The sequence below is a fragment of the Nothobranchius furzeri genome, chromosome 6 (assembly GCF_043380555.1).
Source record: "Nothobranchius furzeri strain GRZ-AD chromosome 6, NfurGRZ-RIMD1, whole genome shotgun sequence".
Taxonomy (NCBI): Eukaryota; Metazoa; Chordata; class Actinopteri; order Cyprinodontiformes; family Nothobranchiidae; genus Nothobranchius; species Nothobranchius furzeri.
In genome coordinates this window covers 45,692,339-45,716,655 of record NC_091746.1, presented here as the reverse complement: position 1 = coordinate 45,716,655, position 24,317 = coordinate 45,692,339, and the positions used below count along the sequence as shown (strand labels likewise).

At 42.5% G+C, this 24,317-nt stretch overlaps 3 protein-coding genes and 1 long non-coding RNA gene across 9 annotated transcripts in view; 1 reads left to right on the top strand and 3 right to left on the bottom strand.

The window, feature by feature from the left end:
* Positions 1–29: 29 nt before the first annotated feature.
* On the bottom strand, positions 30–19,503 carry LOC107396779 (solute carrier family 46 member 2). The gene is made up of 7 exons (XM_015976621.3): positions 17,579–19,503; positions 8,453–8,623; positions 5,195–5,413; positions 4,950–5,121; positions 3,891–3,974; positions 1,967–2,123; positions 30–1,891 (listed from the first exon to the last, which is right to left on the bottom strand). Exons 1-7 carry the CDS (start codon positions 18,056–18,058, stop codon positions 1,834–1,836), a joined length of 1,341 nt encoding a protein of 446 aa, XP_015832107.3. The 5' UTR covers positions 18,059–19,503; the 3' UTR covers positions 30–1,833.
* LOC139070310 (uncharacterized) lies at positions 8,617–12,121 on the top strand. The gene is made up of 2 exons (XR_011520848.1): positions 8,617–11,847; positions 11,936–12,121. It is a non-coding gene; the product is annotated as an uncharacterized lncRNA (long non-coding RNA).
* LOC139070309 (spectrin alpha chain, non-erythrocytic 1-like) lies at positions 12,358–17,563 on the bottom strand. 2 transcript variants are annotated; one of them, XM_070552254.1, is made up of 7 exons: positions 14,083–17,563; positions 13,795–14,012; positions 13,279–13,371; positions 13,064–13,168; positions 12,959–12,991; positions 12,839–12,874; positions 12,358–12,630 (listed from the first exon to the last, which is right to left on the bottom strand). In XM_070552254.1, the coding sequence occupies exons 3-7, from the start codon at positions 13,342–13,344 to the stop codon at positions 12,553–12,555; spliced, it is 318 nt and encodes a 105-aa protein (XP_070408355.1). In that variant the 5' UTR covers positions 13,345–13,371; positions 13,795–14,012; positions 14,083–17,563; the 3' UTR covers positions 12,358–12,552. The 2 variants fall into 2 exon arrangements, with proteins under 2 accessions (XP_070408355.1, XP_070408354.1); XM_070552253.1 differs by having other exon boundaries at positions 12,839–12,991.
* A 135-nt stretch (positions 19,504–19,638) lies between the features above and the next one.
* The window catches only part of palm2akap2 (PALM2 and AKAP2 fusion), a 114,672-nt gene continuing 109,993 nt past the window's right edge, over positions 19,639–24,317 (bottom strand). For all 5 annotated transcript variants that reach the window (XM_015976504.3, XM_015976511.3, XM_015976517.3 and 2 more), the window contains one exon: positions 19,639–21,906. In XM_015976504.3, coding sequence (XP_015831990.3) covers positions 21,778–21,906 — 129 coding nt within the window. In that variant the 3' untranslated portion in view covers positions 19,639–21,777. The remainder of the gene's footprint in view (positions 21,907–24,317) is intronic.

Sequence of the window (24,317 nt, the reverse complement as noted above, 5' to 3'; positions counted from 1 at the left end):
TATTTATTTTTTTAAACTTTACAAAAATGAAGTTTGTGAGAAAACAGAAGAAAATTGTTTGTTGATGTTTTTAAAACTAAATCATTTACACCCTAAAATGTGTATCAGCCCCTTAAACGCAAACAAAAAGGGTCAGAGTCACGAATAAAAGAAGTTGAGTGCAAATTAAATGTGCTTAAATCAAAGGTGCATCGTCTTTTCCATGAATCCAGTCATGTAAAATAAAAATAATGAATCAAACAATTGTCATATTTACAAATCAGAGTAGTGCAAACAAATTCAGACCTCAGTGATTTTAAACAGAATGGAAACATAAAGAAATGAACAGAAAGTAAAGCTGCAATCCCCACAGAGCTTCCTGAGACACCATCTTTTTTTATTGGTCCAAATGCTTCGCGTTTGGGATTAAAAGCACCTCAAAAACATTAAATAGCAAAAATAGTTTTTTAACCGTTGGTTTGAAGAACATTTAAAATGTTTTATTTCTTTACAAATATGTATTTTTTTTAAAAGTGTTCAACTTTTAAATACAATTTATTCTGAAAGAAAGATAAAGCTCAAAGACATTGTAGATATTTTAAATTTAAAAAATTAAATGCCCTAAGCAATTTTCTAGGGGGCGCCACTGATCTCCTTGCTGTGCGTTGGTCTCACTGCTGAAAAATTTCGCCGGACTTCACAAGTTTCTACAGCAGTGGTTCATCACTAAGTGAAACAAACCAGCTGTGTTCATGATCTAAATCATGCAGGAAATGAGCTGGAAGCATTATTTCAACAAAAAGATCTGTTTGTTGCCAAGACGAAGATGTTAACCCAGCAGCTGAAGCTGATTTAAAAACTACTTAACTAAATCTAGTTGGTCTTTTGCAGAAAAAAAACAAACATAAATTTCTCTGTTATTTCAGCCGTTCGTCAAATCCAAGTTTCCATTTTGCAGTTTAACAAAAATGACCTTTAGAGGGAACACATTTCACTGATTCTGGCTCCCACTTCATCAGTTAGGTTTAAAATTGTTTTATTTGATTGTTTTTCCAACCTCAGTGGCCTAGTGGTAGACCGAGGTTCAAATCCCGGTCGAGTCATACCAAAGACTTTAAAAATGGGACCCAACGCCTCCCTGCTCGACAGTCCGCTTTAAAGGAGTTGGATTAAACCAACAATAGTTCCTGAGCGCAGCTGCAGCTCACCTCTCCCCACGGGGATGGGTCAGCTGCGGAGAATAATTTCACCAGTGTGTGATGACTATGGGACCTTAAATTCAACTTTTGACTTTAAATGTCTGAGCAGTCCTGACACCCCATCTCTGTGCTCTGCTGCAGCCACGTGTCTCACCTCCAGACCGGAGCTGTTAAAAGGTTCCAGTCACACGATGAAAGTCCAGAAACAGCCAAGCTTTAGTCCTAAATAACACACTCATGCACGCACGCACGCACACACACACACACACACACACACACCAGGGGGAGTTTCCCATCTGACCCACCCACTGGTAAATCTCCAGCATGTTGAAATCGCTTGCTTTGCTTTTCTCTAAATAACTTGAGTCCATTTTTGACATAGTCGGGACAATCCTGTCTCTGCTGAAATTGTAACAACTTTAAGCGTTTCGTCCTGCTGAATTTAGCTGCATTCCAGGTTTCATTTAGTATTTTGAAAGCTGTCCTAGGAACGTTCTTGGACTAATAACACCTTGGTTTGTGTTGTGTACAGTAGCAGCAGGAGCCTGTTTCTTTAAATGATGGAGGAAGGGACATGTTCACTTTCCCACCACTGAGTCTCAGTTCCTCCTCCTCTCTTCCAAATGTGAACTCAGTCAGTTGGGGTGTTGTTGCTTCAGTCTCCTTGAATCCTGATATAGAGCTGCTTCTGAGCCCTTCTGCAGCCAACGATACTGGAGGAGGAAATGTGTGTTAGAAGATGAGACAAGGTGCTCATTGGAAGATTTTAATATACCTTGAATCTGTACCTGATGGGGATCATGGAGAGCACTGTGAAGATGCTGGACAGCAGAAAGACGAAGCCCGGGAGCCAGTCCAGGGTGTTCTGGTAGATCTTAGTGAAAGCAGGGATGTAGGCCAGGCCAGCAGCCTTCAGAGTCATCTGCAGCAGGGTGAGGGTGGTGCCTGGAGGAGCAATAACATGAAGCACAGACAAAATAACCCCTTCTGCACACGGGAACCATCAGCGGTGCGGAACGTCACCGCCTCAAATAGAATCCATTACAGCCTATGGAGTGTCACAAACCAGCTGTGATGTGGCAAATTTCAGAAGCGTCCTAGAAGCGGTGCGCTGCTAAATATAGGAATGTATGGCAAGCCAAAGGGATTAAAAAAGTGTGAGTTCTAAACGTGCGTTATGTCCACCAAAAAGTGCATCTTGAATGCATGTTTTGATGCCCAAGGGGACAACAAAATGTTTATAATGCTGCCAAAGCCTGTATGGAAAGCCAATGGTGAAACAAATATTTAGCAATAAATCATTTATAAAACAGAAAGACATAAAAACTAAAAGCTGCTTCAGCTGGGTAGATAAACAAAGAAAGTAAAAAAAAAAGATTAGTCCTGATACGTTCAAAAGGTTAAAACGTTATACTGGCAAGTGTAGCAAAAAATATTTTTTTTATTATTTTTTAGATAGAATTTCTTTGTTCATAAAATATCTCAATGTCATGTTTACTCAGATTTACACAGCACCAATGTAATAGTCTAGTGGGAATACGGGTAGTATTCTGCCGTGCCCTGATCCTCATGTTTCAACCCATTAACTCATGTATAACCCTGTCTCACGTGTCTTTCTAAGGTAAAAATAATAATAATTACAGGGATGATGGAGATTAAAATTGTATTATTCTTCCTTCAGCCTAGTATTATGGAGACACACTTCTCTTGTGTGACCAGAGGGACACAACAGGCTTCAGAGAACATGCTCAGACTGGACAGGAAGGTCTGAGATTACATTTTAAAGAAAAAAAAATAAGTTTTTGTTTAGAGCTGTTGTCTGGGGACTAACTTTCAATAAATAAGACATCTAAGAGCATGAGCGTCAAGAATAAATTGTGGTAATGTAGGTAATAAACATGCTTTAATCACACACACACACACACACACACACACACACACACACACACACACACACACACACACACACGGTTTTCAGTCACATAACCTGAACAAAAAAAAAACTAGTCCATGATATTTTGAATTCTTTGAAAAAGAAAGTTTATGGAGAAACAAACATTTTCAAGAGATATTGTTTGAATATGTTATGAATGTGGAAATTGTATCTACAATATAATAAATAAATACAATAAATATAATTTTATTCTTTTTCTTTATTTACCCAGCTGGAGCAGCTTCTATGTCTTTCTGTTTTATTAATTATTTTCTGATAAGTATTTGTTTCATCATTGGCTTTCTACACTGGTTTCAGGGGCCATTTCACGCGTTTTGAACGCTTATGATTCCCTCTTCACGATTAGTCATCATTCTGGAATGAACCAGTCTGACCAGACCTACAGGATCTGCAGGTTTCCCATGAGAAACAACTGTGTGTCAGTTCTATAAAAAGCAACTTCACACACACACACACACACACACACACACACACACACACACACACTTACTTTGATTAGGACCTCTGTAAATGAAAAGTCATAAATCAAGCAGGAGGCCAAAAGTTCCCAGAAATATCTCAGGACAGGGTGTTTCATTTCTGCGTTCGTACTGGCCCTACATCTAGAACATCGTTTTGATGTTTTAAAGCTCTTCAAAGTTCATCACAGTCAGCAGAATTTCTATAGTAAAAAAATCTTGTTTAAATGCCATAAAAAGTAACTATTAAGAAATGAAACTTATTGATGCAAGTGAGTTATTGAAAAGCTGGAAACTCACCACATGCGGATGCTGGAACCTGCTGAGAGACCACAGATCGAATCGTCGACATTGGGATGAGTGCAAACAGGTTCAGAGCGCGAGCTGCAAGAAGAAAAAAGTATAGGTTATTATAATATTTGTTTTACATTTCCCTTTCCTCCTGGTGCTACAGCTAAGCTGTAACAGTCTGTTTTTCACGTTTTCTTTAGGTTTGCAGCAACAGATTTGTTCCAACAAATAAAAATGATAAAAACAACAAATTAAATGGACTTTAAGTGGACCTTAAATGGTCTCCATAATTTATTAGAGTTTTGTTGATTTGGAAATACTTGGATTAAGTAGAAATGTTACTTTTGAGTCTGATAACAATTTGAATCAAACGATAAATGACAACCAGCAATTAATCCCACTGTTCTGTTTACATTCGTTCAGCTCTTTCAGCAAGATTTCTGCAATCTGAACCTCAGCTTTAGAAAACTGAGCAGCGTTGTGCATTCATGACTTCTGCTTTCTCCCAGTTCCTCATTCTTCTCCCTCCATTACTCACCAACTGTGCTGATAACCAAAATCTGACAAATAAGCAGAACATTTGCACAGACTAAGTTTTAACGATATCAAATGATTAACTTTTTGAGAATCCGTCGGCCATGTGGTGTTACTGGATTCCTGATGGGTATAGTTAATGACTTTTTAAACGACTGATTTAATTAAAAAAAATTAGTAAATATTGAAAATATACAAAATATTTTTTAAACATGAAATGCTAATTAATGGACACATGGAAGTGAGCTAGTAGTAGCAGATTAAAGGGTTTCTGTGCAAAGATCAGAAAGGCTCCTGAACAGCCTTTATTTGGTGAAATACAGTCCACGAGGACTGATGAGCTAGCTGTGAGGACATAGTATATATCGGTATCGGACGTTAAGAGTTAGACAATATCGGTGTACCAGTACAAAAGCCAATATCGAGCATCCCTAAATATTTACAAGCATAAATATCACAAGCAGTTTTTGACATGAGGCTGTTTTAAGGAGCAGCTATTTGCATTTTGCATCAGACTCGAACATGTCTTCTTACCAAAATAGAACATGGCAGTAGTTGTGACGAAGGACATGACATAGATGCCCGAAGCAAACGACAGCATCCCAATCAGGATCATGGTTTCATCGCTAACGCATCGACGGAGCACGAGGACTCCGACGTAACTGGTGAGGAAGATCAGACAGCCTGCTGCGTTCCCATAACCCACCTGGACGAAGAGAACAATTAAGGGATAGGAGAAGAAAAACAAAAACTAACAGTAAAAGAAGCAGAAATCGTACTTGGGTGGCAGTCCAGCTGAGAGGTGACTTGAGCACAAATGGACCCAGCATTCCTATGGCTCCACCCACAGCAAAGTCATACAGGAAGGCTGCAGCAAACAGCAACACCAAGTTCACAATGTTTTTCCCAGCAGGAGACACGTCCATGCGAGTGTTACGGGTGGCATGAGAGAGGAGGTGGTAGTTCTCCTCCTGGTCCTCGATGCGCACCTGTTTCCCCTTTAATGAGGACATACAAGTAATATATGAAATGTTTGTCAAGCTAAACAGAACAATAGACAGATAAACATGGAGATGTTAAAGGAAATAACCTTAAAATGAACCAATTGTAAAGACTTTCTAGCTCACTGGCTATAATCTCCCTCTGTATGCTGGTGAAGGTTCTAGTCATCCAGGAAATGGTAATCCAAAGGATTCATTTATGTCGCAGGTCCTAATGTGTTCTGCATCTAATCAAAACAATCACTCTAAAACAACATGATCTAGAGACACTGACTCCTCAGGGGGTAGAACAGAGGAGTATTCATAAGTAGTGTCAGCTCGTTAAGCAACAACATGCAGCTACAGTTTATAAGCTTGCTTTTCCCATATCCATCCATCAATCCATCCATTTTCAGCCACTTATCTGGGGTCGGGTCATGGGGGCAGCAGCCTAACCAGGGAGGCCCAGACTTCCTTTTCCCCAGCCACGCCAGCTCCTCCAGGGAATTCCTAAGGCGTTCCCTGGCCAGCCGTGAGACATAGTCTCTCAAGCGTATCCTGGGTCTTCCTTTAGGCCTTCTACTGGTTGGACGTGCCCAGAAACCTCACTGGGAAAGTGTTCAGGAGGTATCCTTACCACAGTGGTTCCCAAACTTATTTAGCCGCGCACCCCCTTCTATGTCCCGACCATGTCGACGCAACCCCCCCCCCCCCCCCAGCCCCCACATCGGGGCATGGCTCTATATATATATATATATATATATATATATAAATTCCCCATCACTTTCATTTTTTAAATAGTAATTAATAAACATTCGATACCATTACAATTTCCTTTGATTTCATTTTAAATAAATATTTAGAGTGCCCAGGTAGCACATAAACAATGCAATTTAACGGTTTTCTTAAAGTAGGAACGTTTAACCTGTGCGGCCAGAGCTCTCTCCTTCCTTCTGCTCTGCGTAAACCTGAGCTGATCACCTACTTGTGCGTAATCAAATGTCTATAGGGGAAAAGATATAGCCATGATGTTCACTTTTACCTCAAACCGACTTATTGCTGTTTTATGGTGTGGCTGAATCTGTGATCCGCTGTCATGCGGACCGGAACAACAAATGCTGCAGTAACGTGAGATGTGGTCAGGTTCATGAGGAGTCACTGGCTGGAGCGGACCTGACTCATCCCAGAAGCTAATATCTTAATTTGACCTTGAATGAAAAATAACCTCTTAAAAGTTTTTATCACGGTGGAGGCAGCGTTCATTTCTGCCTTCAGTCTGACGGCGCGCCGGAGTTAAAGCAGCGTGTGCGCTTATTGAATCTGTGTGTGTGTGTGTGTGTACAGCTGCTCAAGTCACCGCGTCTCGCGCTATTTAAACCAATGTTGTAAAATGACTTCTGCCCAGCCCAGATGTGCTCACTTGTGCACCCGTGAGCCGTGGTTCACCCGGAACACGTCTGACCTCTGACAGACGCACTCTGAACTTCAGATCTTCAGCGCGCTGTCAATAGCCTGAATGGGAATCATTTCTTGTTATTTTGTTACATCCACAATGTTCTGTGTGTGAGGTTTACAATGTCAGAACACCTGCATGAGACAGGTGTTAATTACAATCTGCCAGAATGACTCACCACCTTCAGATTTCTCCAACATCATTAAAAATGATCAAATACGGAACATATCGGCGTGCGCAGGCCAGAGTGCTGAAGCTCGGCGCATTGTTATTATGAAGCTAGGGCACATGTGGAGGACACGCACGCGCAAAAATATACTTGTTTTCAATTACATTTATTGGGCCCACTTACTTTTTCTTTGGCCCGCCCACAAATGAGTTTCTACGCTAATGGTGACACATGACAGACTTCTCTGAGCTCCGCAGCCATTACACTTTTCACCTCGCGCACCCCCTAGCGGCAGCTCGCGCAGCCCCAGGGGTGCGCGCACCACACTTTGGGAATCCCTGCCTTACCAGATGCCCGAGCCACCTCAACTGGCTCCTCTCAATGTGGAGGAGCAGCGGGTCTACTCCGAGCCCCACCCGAATGACAACCTTACCCTCTCTCTCTCAGAGAGGGCCCAGCCACCTTGCGGAGAAAACTCATTTTGGCCGCTTGTATCTGCAATCTAATTATTTTGGTCACTACCTAAAGCTCGTGACCATAGGTGAGGGTTGGAACGTAGATCGACCGGTAAATCGAGTTCCATCTTTCCCTCACTCGTGAACAAGAATCAAAGATACTTAAACTGCTCTACTTGAGGCAGGACCTCATCCCTGACTGGGAGAAGGCATTTTACTCTTTTTCCGAATTAAGACCATGGTCTTGAAATTAGAGGAGCCAATTCTCATCCCAGCTGCTTCACACTTGGCTGCAAACTGCTCCAGTGAAAGCTGGAGATCAAGTTTTGATGGAGCCTACAGGACCACATCATCTGCAAAAAGCAGAGACGCAATCTTTAGGCCATCAAAACAAATCCCCTCAACACCATGGCTGCACCTAGAAATCCTGTCTATAAAAGTTATGAACAGAATCGGTGACAAAGGGCAGCCTTGGCGGAGTTCACCTCTCACTGAGAACAAGCCCGACTTACTGCCAGCAATGCGGACCAAGCTCTGACACCAGTCATACAGGGACCTAACAGCCCGTATGAAAGAACCTGGTACCCCATACTCCCAGAGTACCTCCAAAGGGCCTCCCGAGGGATTTGGTCAAACGCCTTCTCCAAATCCACAAAACACAGATTGGTTGGGCAAACTCCCATGCACCTTCCAGGACCCTAAGGGAGCTGGCCCAGTGTTCCACGGCCAGGATGAAAACCACATTGTTCCTCCTAAATCCGAGGTTCGACAATCCAACGGACCCTCCTCTCCAGAACCCCAGAATAAACTTTAGCAGGGAAGTTTAGGAGTGTGATTCCCTTTCAGTTGGAACTTTGTTTTTCCCATATTCCAGTCAGAATTGACTCCTCGTATGAGAAGCAAAAAGTCTTTAAAAAAACAAAGAAGTCCAGTTGCCTTCATTTGAACCCTTTGGATTATCTGTGTATTTTCACACTGACCTTTAGTAGAATAATGGAAAACAGGAGGCAGGTCAGGTACAGCAGTGTGCTAAAAGCCAGCAGGATGGTTCCATGTCCTAAACTGGAGCTGTAGAGTTGGAACAGATGACCCGACACCAGGCTGCCCACCAGTCCTGCTGACCCGTATAGGAACTCCACTTTCATCATCACCTGCATGGGACACGGGCTGTTAGCACAAGCACCTGATTGACATACTAGTATCTTTAACATACCCACTGTATAATTTTGCAAGAAAAAAATAAATTAAAAAGAAATGAAACAACTACTGTCACCGTTCCAACTATACCAATTTCTGAGTCTGATGGTGAAACAGACCTTAGTAAGAAAACTGAAAACAGATTTCATGGTTGACAAAAACACAGGTTGATTTCAATGTCTCGAAACTTGTTTAATGTAAACAACCTCTTTACCCTTGCTTTTGACACCATGTGAGATGTCGGTTACTAATTTTTTTTTTATTTTGACTTATTTTAGCTGTTTTTGTGTGTCTCACTGCTGTTTTTATCTAGTTTATATTCTTATTATTGGGCTGTTTTAATTTTATGTCTCCTGTGTTTTATTCATTTCTCTTTGCTGCTTTCTGTTTATTCTTTTTTGTTTTAATGTATTTTCTATACAGCACTTTGTTCCTGTGCTGGGTGTTTTAACGTGCTTTATAAAAAAAATCAACTGAACTAAACTAATGTGTATGTGTCATGACTTTTAAAGGCCAAAGTAAACACAAACAGTGAGGTTGTGTGGTTTGACACACATTAAAAGGGCCTGGCAATGTGCTAACTGTTGTGCTGAAAACAAACAAGGGGCAACGGCCCATTTTCACAAACAAAACCATGAGTGATCGTAGCAAAGAGAAAATTGCAGAAAAGATTATGACTGAATAACAATTTAAAGTAACAATGAAAAGGTCCCACTTTTGTGAAAATATCACCAAATATACACAAAATACCTATTAAAACCTGCCTATGTAAGGGCCTTGTTTCAGTGTTCACAGTTGAGCTAGGACCCAAAACGACATCATGTATACAAATGTGTTACTTTCTGTTAAGAGTGTGCAGAAAAAATGACAGTTTTAAAGGTAATTGGAGTTTTTTACTAGTTATTTACACATAATAAAGGGGTAAATCCCAAATCACTTTAGGTGCTTTTTTAGACAACATGTAGCTGATGTGGGCGAAGAAAACAATCACCCCCTTTGAAAGAGTTCTGTTTTTCTGTTTTGCAGCCTTAAATGGAAACACAACAAAAACTATGTGTTACCAGCTTCTCTTATCCAATGCAGTCTATAACATCCAATTGAAAAATATCAGAGTAACAGTTCAATAATTGTTATTAAAAACTAGGGGTGGACCGATCTGTCAGCCCCGATCTCGGCTTTTTCTCAAGAGCGGTGATCGGCCAAAAACTGCAATCAGTGCACCACTCTTAAAAACAAAACCAACAAAGACATAATCACTGCAATAAATAAAGGATCACCCCCTCCTAAACAATAGTTTTAAACACAGTGAGGGGAAGTAACCATTTTCAGCAGAACATGGTTACTGGCTTCCACTTGTGATCAGCCGTAATCAGTGTGATTAGTGAAGCATAAAAAAGGTCGTTCCTGGAGCATCCTCTTGCTTGGTAGTGCAACTGACAACCTGCAACTGGGTGGAAAGCCACTTTCAAAATATCTGAGACAGAATTGTGGACAGAGAAAAAATGAGATGGATTTAAAAAATCCCAATCACAACGATCACAGTAAAGTCTGTAATGAAGAAGTGAAGCATACTACTGGGACCCTCCCTGGATCTGCTCGTCCCTCCTAACTGGATGGGAGAGCAAGGAGGATACTGGTAAGAGATGTTACCAAGAGGCTGATGGCCACTCTGAAGGACTTACAGGAGTTTATTTAAGATTAGTTGTTCTGTGCATGGGACATCTCAAGCACTCCACAGATGTGGCTTTTTCGGGAGGGTCACAAAGAAAAAGCCACTTCTCAAGAAGGATCACATTAAAGCTTGTTTGAGCTTTGCCGGACTGCACGTTGGAGATTCTGATGCCAAATGGAAAAAGGTCTAATGGTCAGATGATACTAGTTTATCCGTTTAATTATAGATCCACTAGGATAAATACAATAAAGTTTATCTTTCACCAAATACAATATTTACTAAGACATCACAATATAACTATAGACACATTACTAGTGTTTGTGTGTGTGTGTGTGTGTGCGCCATAGACTGTAAATACTGGACAAACGGATTCCATTGGCTTCAATAACACGTTTGTTGTCTATAATGGGAGGTGGCCACCACCGCCATTTTGACCGTGTCACAGGTTCCGTCCAGCCCAGACAACTCCATAAAAGGGAAGAGAGGAGGCGCTGAGGGTGTGGCTGTAAGGCTGGGCTCGAGTGACGACACCCAGGCGAACTAGCTACGAGCAAACCTGAAGCTAACCCTGGCTAACCCAAAGCTAAAGCGGAGGTGGGAGCCGAGCTAACGGATGTAGCCACCTAGCTTCAACCCAACCGGAGCTAACTGGAACACCCATCGACCTGAACCTCACACGGAGTTTAGGTGGAGGTTTTCTGCGCCTGTTCGTGAGAAGTACCTGTATTAAAAAAGTTTTAAATCGGTAAGTTTATAATTTATTTCCGTAATGAATACATTTTGCTTTGAGCAAGTTTTCAGTACAGTTTTTTTCGGCGCTATCACTCCTGAGTCGCACCAGCCATTAAATGTATCATGAAGAAGAGAAAATATATTTAAGTCGTATTTTGGGGGGATATTTTATTATCTTTCTTACAAAATCTGAGACCAAGCGTTTCACATTGCAACACAAGCACCGGTAACCATAACAGAATGAACAGCCAGCAGAGGAGAGGATGGCGGTGTTTGAAACCCTCCCGGCCGGCGTGTAGAGCTCATTCCTGGGCTGGAGCCGGCCCTCAGCACCCCGCCACAGGCTCTAACAGATGCTGGCGGTGTTTCATATATTTCCAAAACGTAATACTTGTTTGTATCTTGTACAGCCAACTAGTCTTTATTCTGGACTCAGTACAATTTACCAAAAGTAAAGAGACATTCTACAGATGAAGTAAGCACAAGATAACTTACTGGAAGACAGAGTTATCATCAGAACCAGAACAAGAGAGCCTGATAACAGTCATGTGAAAATAACAGTTAAAAAGTATGTATGTATAATAGAAATAAAAATATATTAGAATTAGTGTAACTCACTGTGATCCAAACAAATCAGCCATAGCTGATTAGTAAATATGACATGAGGTCTGGGAGTTTTTAAGTTTCATTCTTTTATTACATTTTTTTCTTAGATCTATTAAAAGGTCACCATGGCAGCCTGTGTGTCAACGTCAGCTACACAAAGCAGCAAGTGTAAGTACCAAGTACTTGTCTTGACCACTTCATGAATGGTTTTGTACTTTAAACAGCTAGGCCAAACCTGTTATTTTTTCCTCCATAGCCATTTGGATCATTGGAGACAGCTGAGTGAGGCGTGGTGCCCAGAGAGCTGCAGAGACAACCTTGGCCTCCCTGACGTCTGTGTCTCCTGGTTCGGTTGGGGCGGACCATCGACATACATACATGTGCCGACACTTTGCGCCCTGTTTTATAAACTGTAGTGTTAAAAATAAATGTTTTTGCTCAATTACTGGAATTTCTTTGGTTAAGACAAAAGTGAGGAATAATCATTTACAAGTTATTTGTACAACAGGCCCATTTTAAATCCCAACAGTTTCTTAGCAGACAATAGAAATGTGTTCTTTACTAACTTTACTTGGTTTGAAAATCTTACTAAAATAAACTTGAGTGCCGTATTGCAAAACCCAATCATACTTGTTATGTAAACATTAGCTTTGTAGATATTTTTTACAGATATATATTTGTGTGCAACAAAAACCAAACTTAAATAATTTGTCATTCTTTATTGAAAAACAAAAAAATACAGGTATACAGAAGTGTGGGAAAATGATAATGTGAAAGTATTGCACTATAAATGAAGTGAGATGAGATGAAGGTGAGATGAAGGTGGACGCCAGCGGGCTGGACGCCGGACGAAGAAACCTGGAGACGGATCGCTCAGACAGGAAGGGAAGAGCTTCCTCTTACCTTGATGGAATTAAAGTTAGCCGTCGTCTGAACGCCCAACCGTACGGTCTGAGGTCAAAGGTCACAGGAAACACACACCAGTCAGCAGTCATACAGATGCATAAAGATAACTGTAGCCATGGCAACCAGCTGACATGTCCCCACTTTCACCAGCACCTGGTGCCTGCCGGGTCACCTGAATTCCTGTGTGATGTCAGCACGGTCGGCCGTGACTGCTGCCATCAGAGGTGACCTCTGATCAGCTGAATGAACTCACCTTCCAGGGTGACGCCGTGTTAGAGTCGGCTTCATCCTGTAAACAAACAAACAAACAAACAAATGAGTGGTAACATAAACACCACGTCTGGTTCTGGTGGAGGCGGAGGACAACACGCACCTTTCCAGGAGCAGAACCCAGATGTTCTTGTTGCTACAAACATAGACGAGCAGAGTTAAACCAGGAAGTGAGAGGGACCAGCTGCTGCAGACAGGTGACGCTCACCTGAGCCTGAACCATAGGAGCCTCCTCAGCCATCAGACCTTCTGACTCCAGTTCAGATGCCACCTTGTTGATGTCCCTCAGGCGGGACTCGTTGGCCTTCAGGTCCTGCAGGACAAAAGCACCTGCTGATTACCTTGTTGCGTTCGGGTTAACAGGTCTGGTGTTAGAACGTGGTGGATAAGAATGTTCTGACGGGCCGAGGGTTCTGAACTCACCCTGCAGGACTGGGCCTGCTCCTTCAGGGCCTGGATGCTGCTGCCGTAAGCCGACAGGTCCGACATCAGGGCCTCGTGCTTCTTCAGGAGAGCCTGTGGAGCAGAACATCAGAACCTTCAGCTCGTCTGACACAAGTGGAGCTTTCTCGCAGCGATGGTCCAATCGGATCCGCCACCGTAAAACAAACCCTGCTCAGTTCACCGCAGACGCAGCTCTGCGGGTGTTTAGTGGAAAAGCGTGAGCCTTCTGCCGGCTGCCACGTGTCATGGCTGCTCTGCAGCGGGAACACACATCACAGCTTGTAAACCGTTTGAAATAAGAGCGACGGGAACACGTTTGTCATCACTTCCTGTGCGAGGCCAGCACTTCTACCCCTAACCCATGAGACGCTCAAACGAGCAACGACGTCTGGTTGACAACCGAAGGAAATGACAAATACAGAAACACTAATTATGAAGGACTGGAAAGAGAGCAAAGAAAAGCGATTGGAGTTTCTCAGGAAGGGACTTCCATACCTCGGCCAAGTCCTCGTCTTTCCCTTAGTCTGGACTTCCAACGATGGGCTCCTTCTCCCTCATCCAGGACTCGGCCTCATTAGCATCCGCAAAGTACTGCTGGGCCTGCAGAGAGTCCTCCAGGTCCTGCCTCCTCTGGGACGCCTTGGCCTTCAGCGTGTCCCAACGTCCATGAAGCTCCCACAGTTTAGTCTTCACTTCCTCACCAGCGAAGTGACCTGGACCCAAAAAAAGTGAGCCAGAACCTGCAGACACCTCAGAAACATGTCAGGACCAGACCTGCTCTACCTTCTTCCACCATGGTCTCTCCTTTCTGGGTGACAGCCTTGATGCGAGGTTCATGACCTGTGATCTCAGCCTGCAGAGCCTGGTGCTTCTTCAGCAGGTTCTGGACACCAATCAGGTCCTTCCCTGAGGACACATGTTAGAGTTCAGCATTATGCAGTAGACAGACCAGTTTAACCCAGGGGTTTCTTTCTTCTACAATCTGCTCTTTAACTGTATTCTTTCCTGCTATTTCAGCTGTTAACTTTATTTTTTCTCAAAGTGTTTTTCTCCCCAGAAGAAGCTACAACGACGTTCTGCTGAGCTGTGGTGGCCTCATGGAGGGGGCCATCGGCTAGCACACTGCTGCTAACCACTTAAACATTCTCCCTCTCCTGATAGTAACATTTTACTTTCTTTGATGTTGGATGTGGTGCTACTAGTTTACCCGTTTAATTATAGATTCACTAGGATAAATACGATAAAGTTTATCTCTCGCCAAATAGAATATTTACTGTGGCGAGCCCGTGAAGAGGTGTAGGAGAATGCGACAAATTTGTCTGTTAAAAAGTCTGTTATGTACAAAAAACACAATATCATCACACTATTTTGGACCGATACATGACGGTCAGGTCCGGCTTGGGGAGAAAATATGACACGTCTTTCAGGATGGACTTCATCTTTGGTAGCTGGCAAAGCCGGGAAAAGCAGGATCTAACCACCTGGCTAATGTGGGAGTCCATCCGCATCTCTGGGTCCAAAACCACCCCCAGGTTAGTGATGGTTGGCTTCACTAAGCTGCAAAAACAGGGTTGCAGGACAGGACTAACTGCAGTGGGAGAGGGAGGAACAAATATTCCAGTTATAAATATTAAATATTTGAACAAATAAATATTTGTTAAAAGGAAGAAACTGATGATGACTTTAAGATTAGAGGAATGTTCTAGAACGGGTCTGGAACCAACGATGGCCCTTTGGATCAAATTTGGATTAAAAAAATAGCTCATGATTTTATTTATGGATGGAATAAAAATACAGGTTGTAAGCATCTTCTCAGTATCTTCATGTTGCACGACTTTCCACAGCAGAAGGACACAAAAACTGCCAGAATTATGATAAGAAAGATTTACGTTTTAATCTCAGAATCCCAACTTTTCCCAGAATCTTCACATTATTCTATGAATTTAGAGAAAATTTACATTTTTCAGAGGTCTCGCTCCCCTGTTGTGGATATTTCTCAAAATTCAACCATTTTTTCTTTTCAAAAGCTTTAGTAAGAGTTTGGACTCTAAACAAGTTTTACTTTGTAGACTGCTTGTCTACACCTTCATCAGATCTGCTCATAATAAAACATTTGGGTTATATTTAATGTCTAGAGAAGATGCTCTTCCTGGGCATTAAGTTATCAAAAACAGATAAAAGTATTTTTTACCATAATTTTAACTGCTATCAGCTGATAAAAATAATAAAAAACAGCCTGATCATTAAAGGGGTGTAAGTGAAACCGCGCGGATCACACAAACCATCATGCTGTCTATATGACTTTGAAAATATATAGTTTAATTACAGTTTGATTTATTTGACATCTGTATAATGTTTATTATTTTGTTTTTTCCCCCTAAATGCCTAACGTTTTAGTTTTACATGAATATTAGTCATTCATCACAATACATAAAGTTACACATTTTAAATTTTAATAGGGGAAGACTGCAGGAGGGAGCGGTAAAATACAGAAATCCCCAGCAAAAACAAGAAACTTTACGAGTCTGATGAAACCCGCTGGAGTTCCTTCAGCAGGCCTGGTGGCAGCTCCAACGACCCAGTGGCTGTGCTTGGTCAATGTTATCGAGCTCAGTCCGGCTCGGCCGTGAACGAGCCGAGGCGACATCCTGCTCTGCTTAAGAAGTGTTATTTTCCGCTTCAGAAGAAGCGTCCGTGTTTTACGCTTTCTCAGAGACATGTCACGTTGCTAAGTTGTTAGCGCCGCGCGCTAACACGTCAGTAGTGCAGCATAGCCTGCTGGAGGTTTTAAGGGTTCAGATGAAAACACCCTACCACTCAGGCTGCTTACACATCGATATTAAGTTGTCGCTGTTGCGCTCACGCCGTAATACAGTATTAGATGCGGTTAAAGTCAGACATGAAAAACTCCACGAGCGGTCAGACCGCGCAGCAAGTAGGCGCCGGATCGGCCAGGCTGCCCGGCCTGACCGCTGGGGATTACCGGATGGAAGATTGGACACAGAAGTCTCCCTCTTAGCGCTCTGTCATATTTCAACCCATTTTTATCTTAAATGCACTGGGTTTTACCCTATTACCCATCTAAATATGCCCTATTAATTATTTTACCGTATTTTACATTTAAATTTCATGGTTAAACAGTACATGCTACATGTTAAACTGATAGTTAGCTAGCTACTTCGGTAAACTCAGCTAGTTTAAAGGTAGCAGTGACATAAAATACGAATATAGATTTTAACTTACCGAAAAAAATGAAGTGGAGACTCCTTGGACGCTCTATTAGTGCAATTAATACCACTGCAAGTCATTTTGTCCAACAATTGCACCAATAATATCCAAAGAAGAATACACAAACACAGAGACTCAAAATGCCGGAGCAGTTTCCAAGCCAGACCGAGGCTGTACTGAGGCCTTTCCACGGAGCTAGCTCTGCGGTCACGTGGGTCTGAGGCGGCGGTCACGTGTGTCGGATGCTCATTAATTATACAGAATTTTAGGCTTTCAATACACTTAAACAGAAGAGTGAGAAAAAAATTCACCCCCCTCAGAGTTGTCATGAGTATAAACTAGATAATTTAGACAAAAAACATGTTTTGGTACCAGGCTGTAAACATGTTTATTTCTGCTGTGAAATCGGCATTTTTAACATGGGAGTCAATGAGGATTTGCTCGCTTCTGGCACCAGCCCCCAGCGGATGAGGGTGGAACTGCAATTTTTCTTACTTCCGGGATGGGACCATTTTTAGAGCGGCATTGTGGGGGCTTGGTGTGCGCGCGCGCGCCTGCTCTGTCTTCTGGATCCCCAGTGAGTCGTGGAGGATGGCTGCTTATACTGAGCCAGGATTCTCTGGAGGTTTCTTCCTGTTAAAAGGGAGTTTTCCTCTCCACTGTCGCTGCATGCTTGCTTAGTATGAGGATTGCTGTATAGTCACTGACACTCAGTGACTTGATGCAATTTGCTGGGTTCCTTATATAGGACACATTATTTCTGATTGGCTCAATGAACTGTGAATTGGAATGTTTATTATGTGAAATGCCTTGAGACGATTTGGCGCTATATAAATAAACTTGAATTGAATTGAATGCAGTGGATCTTGCACTTTGTGTTTTAACATCAAATATCACAGAACCTTCTTCATGGTTCAAGACCCACATCGGGACCCTGGACCCAACTTTAACCTGGGAATGGAGCTACTAATGCTTTGCTTTATAATTTCAGCGCCAGGTATACTTTTGATTTTCTAGTACCAGAATCAGATTTTTAAAATCAAAAGCTGACCTTGGAGCGCTCAGTCTCGGTGGAGCCCAGCGACGCCAGAGTGATGACGCCGGGCCAGTAGGCGCCGAAGCCGCCGCAGAGCCCGAACACCGCCACCGCCCCGAACATCACCTGGAGCGGGAGCTCCAGAACTACCACCAGCAGCAGGGCGAGCCTGGACAGCAGGTACCCGATGAGGGGAGTCACGATGGGCGCCTTCCTCCTGCCACGATCGCCCATCCGGGCCAGCAGCAGCGCAGGGATGATGGGGGTGAACTTCATGATGAGGTTGTAAACCATGAAGAAGTCCGTCATGGCTTTCTGCTGGCTGTCCTCTTTGGAGCGACCCGGCTCGGAGGCGTTGGCGCACCGGTCTCTGACCACCATCTCGAAGGCGGTGTCGAAGAGAGTGCTGCCCAGCTGCTCCAGCACGATGACCGGCTCAACCTGCCGCAGCCGCAGCACCGCAAGGGCTGAGAGGCACAAGTCCTTCAGCGCCATGACTTCAGCTTGCTGCACCTTCTCAGCTCATGCTTTGACCAGCTGTTGCCTTTTCTGATTCCGGTAAATAAACAGATGAAGGTTGTCAGGGCGGACCACGCCCACTTCCTCCTCTCTGCGAGTCGCACTGGCTCGGGCGGCTTTTCCGGTAATTTTAAGGAACCGAATCCACATGATCACTTTCAGATCTGCACAAACGCTCCATAACTTCATACCTGACTTGACTTAAAGGAAACAAAACTTTCTGTTAACTTTAGTCATCTTAGAAAAGCTACAACGAAAAGAAAATTAAAACATCATCATCATCATCATCATCATCATAGATCAAGGAAGGAATAGTGTTCAATGCATCAACATCTTTATTATTACTTGATAAATGTTTGTTGGCGTGGTCCACTCAAAAATGATTATTTCTGATTATAATAGTTCATTATGAGTTTTTCATGCAGCCTGAAAAGACAATGGCCTCCTCGATCTCCTGCAGTAGCTTCTGATAGAAGCCCTTAACTCCTGTCCCACTGTCACCCTATATTATTAGCAACTTCACCTCAAGGCAGACATTCCTCCAGGCTTGTTGTTTGTGGAGATGAAACTTCCAGGTTGCAGAGCAAACAGAGTCAGTGGTAGAGTCGCGTTGCTCTTAGCCAGTCAGAGGCAAGATACCCACATATCAGGAAGTAAGGCTCCAAATCCTGTTGTCTGAAGCTCAACTCTGATCTGGCTCCCTTCTAGTTCCTGAACCTGGTGCACCAGAGCTTTGATTCCACAGAGTACGACTTACAAGGTGTTCATTTCTACTAGAGACCACTGCAAATGTATTTATTAAACACGTTAATCACATCTTTAAGGATTTATGGCAACATGTTGGTCTGCAAATACAACAGATTATTGGGTCTAAGGGGATCAAAAGGAGTCACATGGTGATTTGGGCGTCTGATTACGATTCTTCCTGGCTGCCTCCTTCTGACGGTTAGACAGGTATGTCCCACAAGGCGACCACCAGGATATATGTCCCCTGTGGCCTGGGAACACCTTGGTGTCCCTAAGAGGCACAGTGGACATCCCCACTATCCAACCTTGGAGAAGCAGAATCGATGGATGGATGAATGCAACTGTTCTGTATACCTTCAACTGATTATTATTGTTGCACCAAATGCATTTGTCTAAAAACACAATTATTTTAAATGCTAATTGTATGTGTTTCAAATCTTGATGTTTTTTTTAAATGACATTCACTTAATAGTGATTTAAAACATGATGTAAATCTGGTGTGGTAAAAACTCCTTTTTGGTCAAATGTGAAAGCAGAGCAAAAACAAGCAAAAGCACCACAGGCTCATTACTTGCCAACCACAACCTACTTTCCATACAAACTGCTAAGAACAAACACATCTAATCTGGAACCAGTAGCCATCCACACACGACCAGAAATGTTTGCACAGTCAAACAGTGCAGTTTCTATTTTCTTTATTTTGTTCAGTCATGGCTTACTTTATGATAATGTAAAATGAAATTTAAAAGTTATATTCCTATTTCCCCTCAAATAAAAACCACACACAAACCACTCAGATTCCAAACATGTACAAGTTTTGCTTTTAATGAGAAAATATCAACAATACGTGAAATCGATACTGGGAGCCTTAACATGTCCTATAAAATATCAAAAGGCAGAGTATGAGCATACAAGTGGTTAACATAAAAACAGAGGTTATACTTTTTTAAAACAAAAGGATGAAGCCGTGGAAACAAAAACAAACCTACCAGCATTTAAAATGATAAATAAAACCAAACAAAAAAAAGCATAACAATAATAATAATAAAAATAAATCACACAAAGAAACAGCTCGTCTGTGAGTGCATATTATTATATTATTGATTTTTTTGGAGAACGCTGAACACATTCTGGGTGCAGGATTGGGTGTGTTTATGTCACAAAACAACTCATCTATTAGTGTGAAACTTGAAGAAAACGATCAGCTGAAGCTCCCATGTGAGTGAAGCAGTGGAAATCATGTTGCAACTTCCTCCTCCTCCTACTCCTTTATATTTCCTCAATCTCTGCAGAAGCAATTCAGTTCATTTAAATGCATAGGGCTGAAGTTCTGACCACATTATGGGAATTCCCCTCTGATTTATGACTCTTAGTGGCACTTTGTCTCCCCCAGTAACTCACCCAACTTATCTAAGAGTCAACAGGGTCAAAGGTTGGCAGAGCGTGTCCTGCAGGCTGAAGAACACTTGCGCAGATGGTTTGGTTTGCTGAAGCAGCATCTCTCAGGCTTCCTCACACAACCCAAAAAAGGAATAAGAAGAAACATTTTGCCACTTTACAGTTAAAGTGGGTCAGAAATACTTTTTTCCAACATCATTTTGACACATTTCTACTTTTATTCTATTAAATTCACCCTCAGGCCCAAGTTGGAAGTGTCAAAGTGATCAAAAGATCCACATCATTCTACAAATGTATAGCTTAAATATAAAAAACAACCTGTTCAGCCTCTTTAGTGTCTCTTCCTGCTGCTGTGCTTGTTTCAGGTCAGAGAAGGAGTGCAAACGTATGCACACAATCACTATTTCTTAAATAAAAGCTAAGGCAGACTGGTTATTTTTTTCCTTTTCCTCTATGTAACATTCTGTTTGGGTTCAACAACTTTTTATACAAAACGTTTTCCTCAAATAGAGCAGATCAACATTTTCACACATCAAATACACAGCCCTACCGCATTATTACACATGCTTACATCAAAAAACAAAAAGCCACGTAACAAATGGGGTTAAAATAAATGATTTTAAAGAGAATACACTCTTTTAATAACGCACACTTTGTTTCCGTCAGTCTCATTTCTTCCCTCTTTTTGTAATTCTTACATAATCTGGTTACTTGTCCGCTAAAATATACTGAGATTGTAGAGATTCAATAAAAGAGAATAAAATACATCATATATACCAGCAACTTCTCAAGAGTCTTAGGCAAAGTTAGTTCTGCAGAATTTCTCACCAGCCTTCAACGATCCGGCACTTCAGATTTCATACAGATGCTTAAAGAGATGCAGGTGGCGCTTGTGCAAAGAGGTGTAGTCGCTCTGCAGGCTGCTCGGTTCAGTTCCTCAGAAACTGCAGACGTTCTGCAGCATCATCAAAGGTCACATTATCCTGAAATTCCCAAACTGTTGTGTGTGTCTTCACTTGGCCTCTTTTTACCTCTGCCTCCATGAATTATGGTTTTACACGCACGCACGCACGCACGCACGCGCGCGCGCACACACACACACACACACACACACACACACACACACACACACACACACACACACTTGCTGTTTTCCATCTTCTTGTTGATTCTTAAACATTTCGATCACACAGTAAAAAGCACTCAGGTAACCTGATCAATCTGTAGCTTCATGAGAAAAAATAAAAAAAAAACTGCAAACTGATTAAATGTCCTGTCAAGTCATTCTGCACCTACTACTGTCCCCAGTCACCCCCCAAAGTGTGTATCGCATCACTTCCTCTTGTGTTTCCAAACACACTTCAATCATCTGTCACGTTCTGAGTCACTCAGCTGTTTCACTTTTCTCCACAGGCCCCAAAACAAACCCTAACATGATGAATTTCATCAAAGGGCTCATGCAATCATCCGGTTAGTAGAATAAATACTGATTATCCTTTTCTCCTTGCTTCTTCTTCCTCCTCCTCTTAACCTTCTCTGAGAAAATCTCTTTACTCCTCTTCTTCCTCCTCCTCTTCTTCTTCCTCCTCCTCCTCTCCTTCCTCGTTGGCATAGATACCAGCCTCCCACTTTAGTGCCATGTTGCTTTTCCTCCTGGTCATCCGAGTGGCCTCTAAAACCTGAGGTACACAGAACAGTTCAGACTGATGCGCGGGTGTGTAAGAACAACACAGTCAGAAAAACTCACCACACACACAATCACCTGACATGCAACGTGTGTGAAACACTGAGGAGCGCTTGGTTGAACGGCCCTGCTGATTTTAAACCACACAAGGTCCAAGTCAGCCAGAGAAATCAAGCGCACCTGCAGCATTTTAACAGGAGCGGTGTCATGCTTGAGCTCCAGGTTTCAAAGCCACGCTCCCTCTCACACAAACACACATTTCATCAACACGGGGGGGGGGGGGGGGGGGGGGGGGGGGGTCTTAAGAACAGGGCGATGGGGCGGAGGTCAAATAAGGTAAATGAAATTTATGGTTCCGTTTAAAAAAATTACTTCTTTTTTTGGTAAAAACAATAAAGTACATGCTCTCATTGGTGGTTAATTACCTCATTCTTGATCTCTTACATTAGAATTATAGCCATTAAAAGCTTTAAAGGTACCAGGATTTATACCGTCTTAACTAAAAATACATTCAGTATGTAATCAGGAAATGTGCGTAGAGTCACGTCAAACCCATCAACAAGCACATGCTGAACACATCAGAGCAAGGCAGTGAGACAGGAAGCAGACCTGGGATCAGATAAGAATTATTTTTTGTTTCACTTTTGGTTTATTTTACAGAAATGATCCCAAAAAGTAGGACTTTTGCACAAACACAGCACATTCTTGTTTACATTTTTGATTTTGCCAGAATACTAACTGATTAATGTGGAGTGAATAACTAAAAAAGAAAGTGAAAGACAGCAAAGTAACACTATGCTGTCTTTGTTCTAGACGTTTATTTTTAATCCTCGCTGGAGGAGGATGCCCCTCTGAAACTCAACCATGAGATTTTAGGAAAAGAAGGCAGGCCGCGATCACATAAATACAAAAACAGACTAAACTATTGAGTAACATCGACTTTGGTTACTCAGGAAAAATTGTTTAGCTTTAAAAGAAAATCTAACTAAATTCTGATTGTTTCCTGCACTTACACGAGGGAAAATAAGAATTTAACACGTCTGCACTTTCAGCAGTAAGGGTTTCTCTAAGTGAGCTATCGACACAACATTTCCACCACGTGCTGATATCAACTCAAGTTTTTATTTCATGCTGAGACATCTAAACATTCTGGTCCACAACTTGAGTTATGAGTAATAAAGCAAAAAGACACTGAGAAAAATTATTAAACACACGAAGACAACAAGATGCAAAAGGGCGGCTTGCCAACTCCGGGTCGGGAGAGAGGTCCTGCTTCAAGTGGAGGAGTTCAAGTATCTCGGTGTCTTGTTCACGAGTGAGGGAAGGAGTGAGCGGGAGATCGACAGACCGAATGGGGCAGCGTCTGCAGTGATGCGGATGCTGAACCGGTCTGTTGTGGTGAAGAAGGAGCTGAGCCGGAAAGCAAGGCTCTCGATTTACCAGTAGATCTACCGCCCTGTCCTCACCTGGTCATGAGCTTTGGGTAATGACCAAAAGAACAAGATCGCGGATACAAGCGACCAAAATAAGTTTTCTCCGTAGGGTGACTGGGCTCAGCCTTAAGGATAGGGTGAGGAGCTTGGACATTCTGGAGAAACTCGGAGCAGAGCTGCTGCTCCTCCACATCGAGAGGAGCCGGCCACGATCAGGTGCTCCACGTAAGATTCTTGTCCAAGGAGTCCAAAGAATAATTAGGAGAGTTCTCCAAGAGCCAAGAACCACTCTGACAGAACTTCAGGTAGACCTTGCATCAGCAGGTACTTTTGTTTCAAAGAAAACTATAAGCCATGCATTGCACTGCTATGGCCTCCACGCTCACCAGACAAGCCTCCACTGCTGAAAAACAAGCATAGTGAGGCTCGGTTAAAGATTGTGAAACAGCATCTGGAGAAGCTTGTGGATTACTGGAAGACTATAGTTTGGCCAGATGAAACCAAAACTGAACTCTTTAGCTGTCATTCTACACATCATGTCTGGAGAAGAAATGGCACTGCCCAACACCCCAAGAACACCATACCAACAATTAGGTTTGGGGGTGGAAGCATGATGGCGTGGGGCTGCTTTACAGCACAGGGTACTAGCAGACTTCATTTCATTGAAAGCAGAACGAATGGAGAAATGTACCGAGACATTCTAGATGAAAAATCTGCCAGCTACCAGAAAGAGAAAATGAAAAGAGAGTGGACATTTCAGCAAGGTGATGATCCCAAACACAAGGGCAAGGAAACATGGAACTGGTTTCAAAGAAGGAACATCAAGTTGCTTGAATGGCCCAGATCAAAGTTCATAAGAGGCCCCAAGAAACTTTCAAGAGTTAGAGTTTGTGTGGAAGGATGGGCCAGAATCGCGCCTGAGCAATGCAGACGACTGGTCTCTCCATACAAGAAGTGTCTAGCAACTGTAATC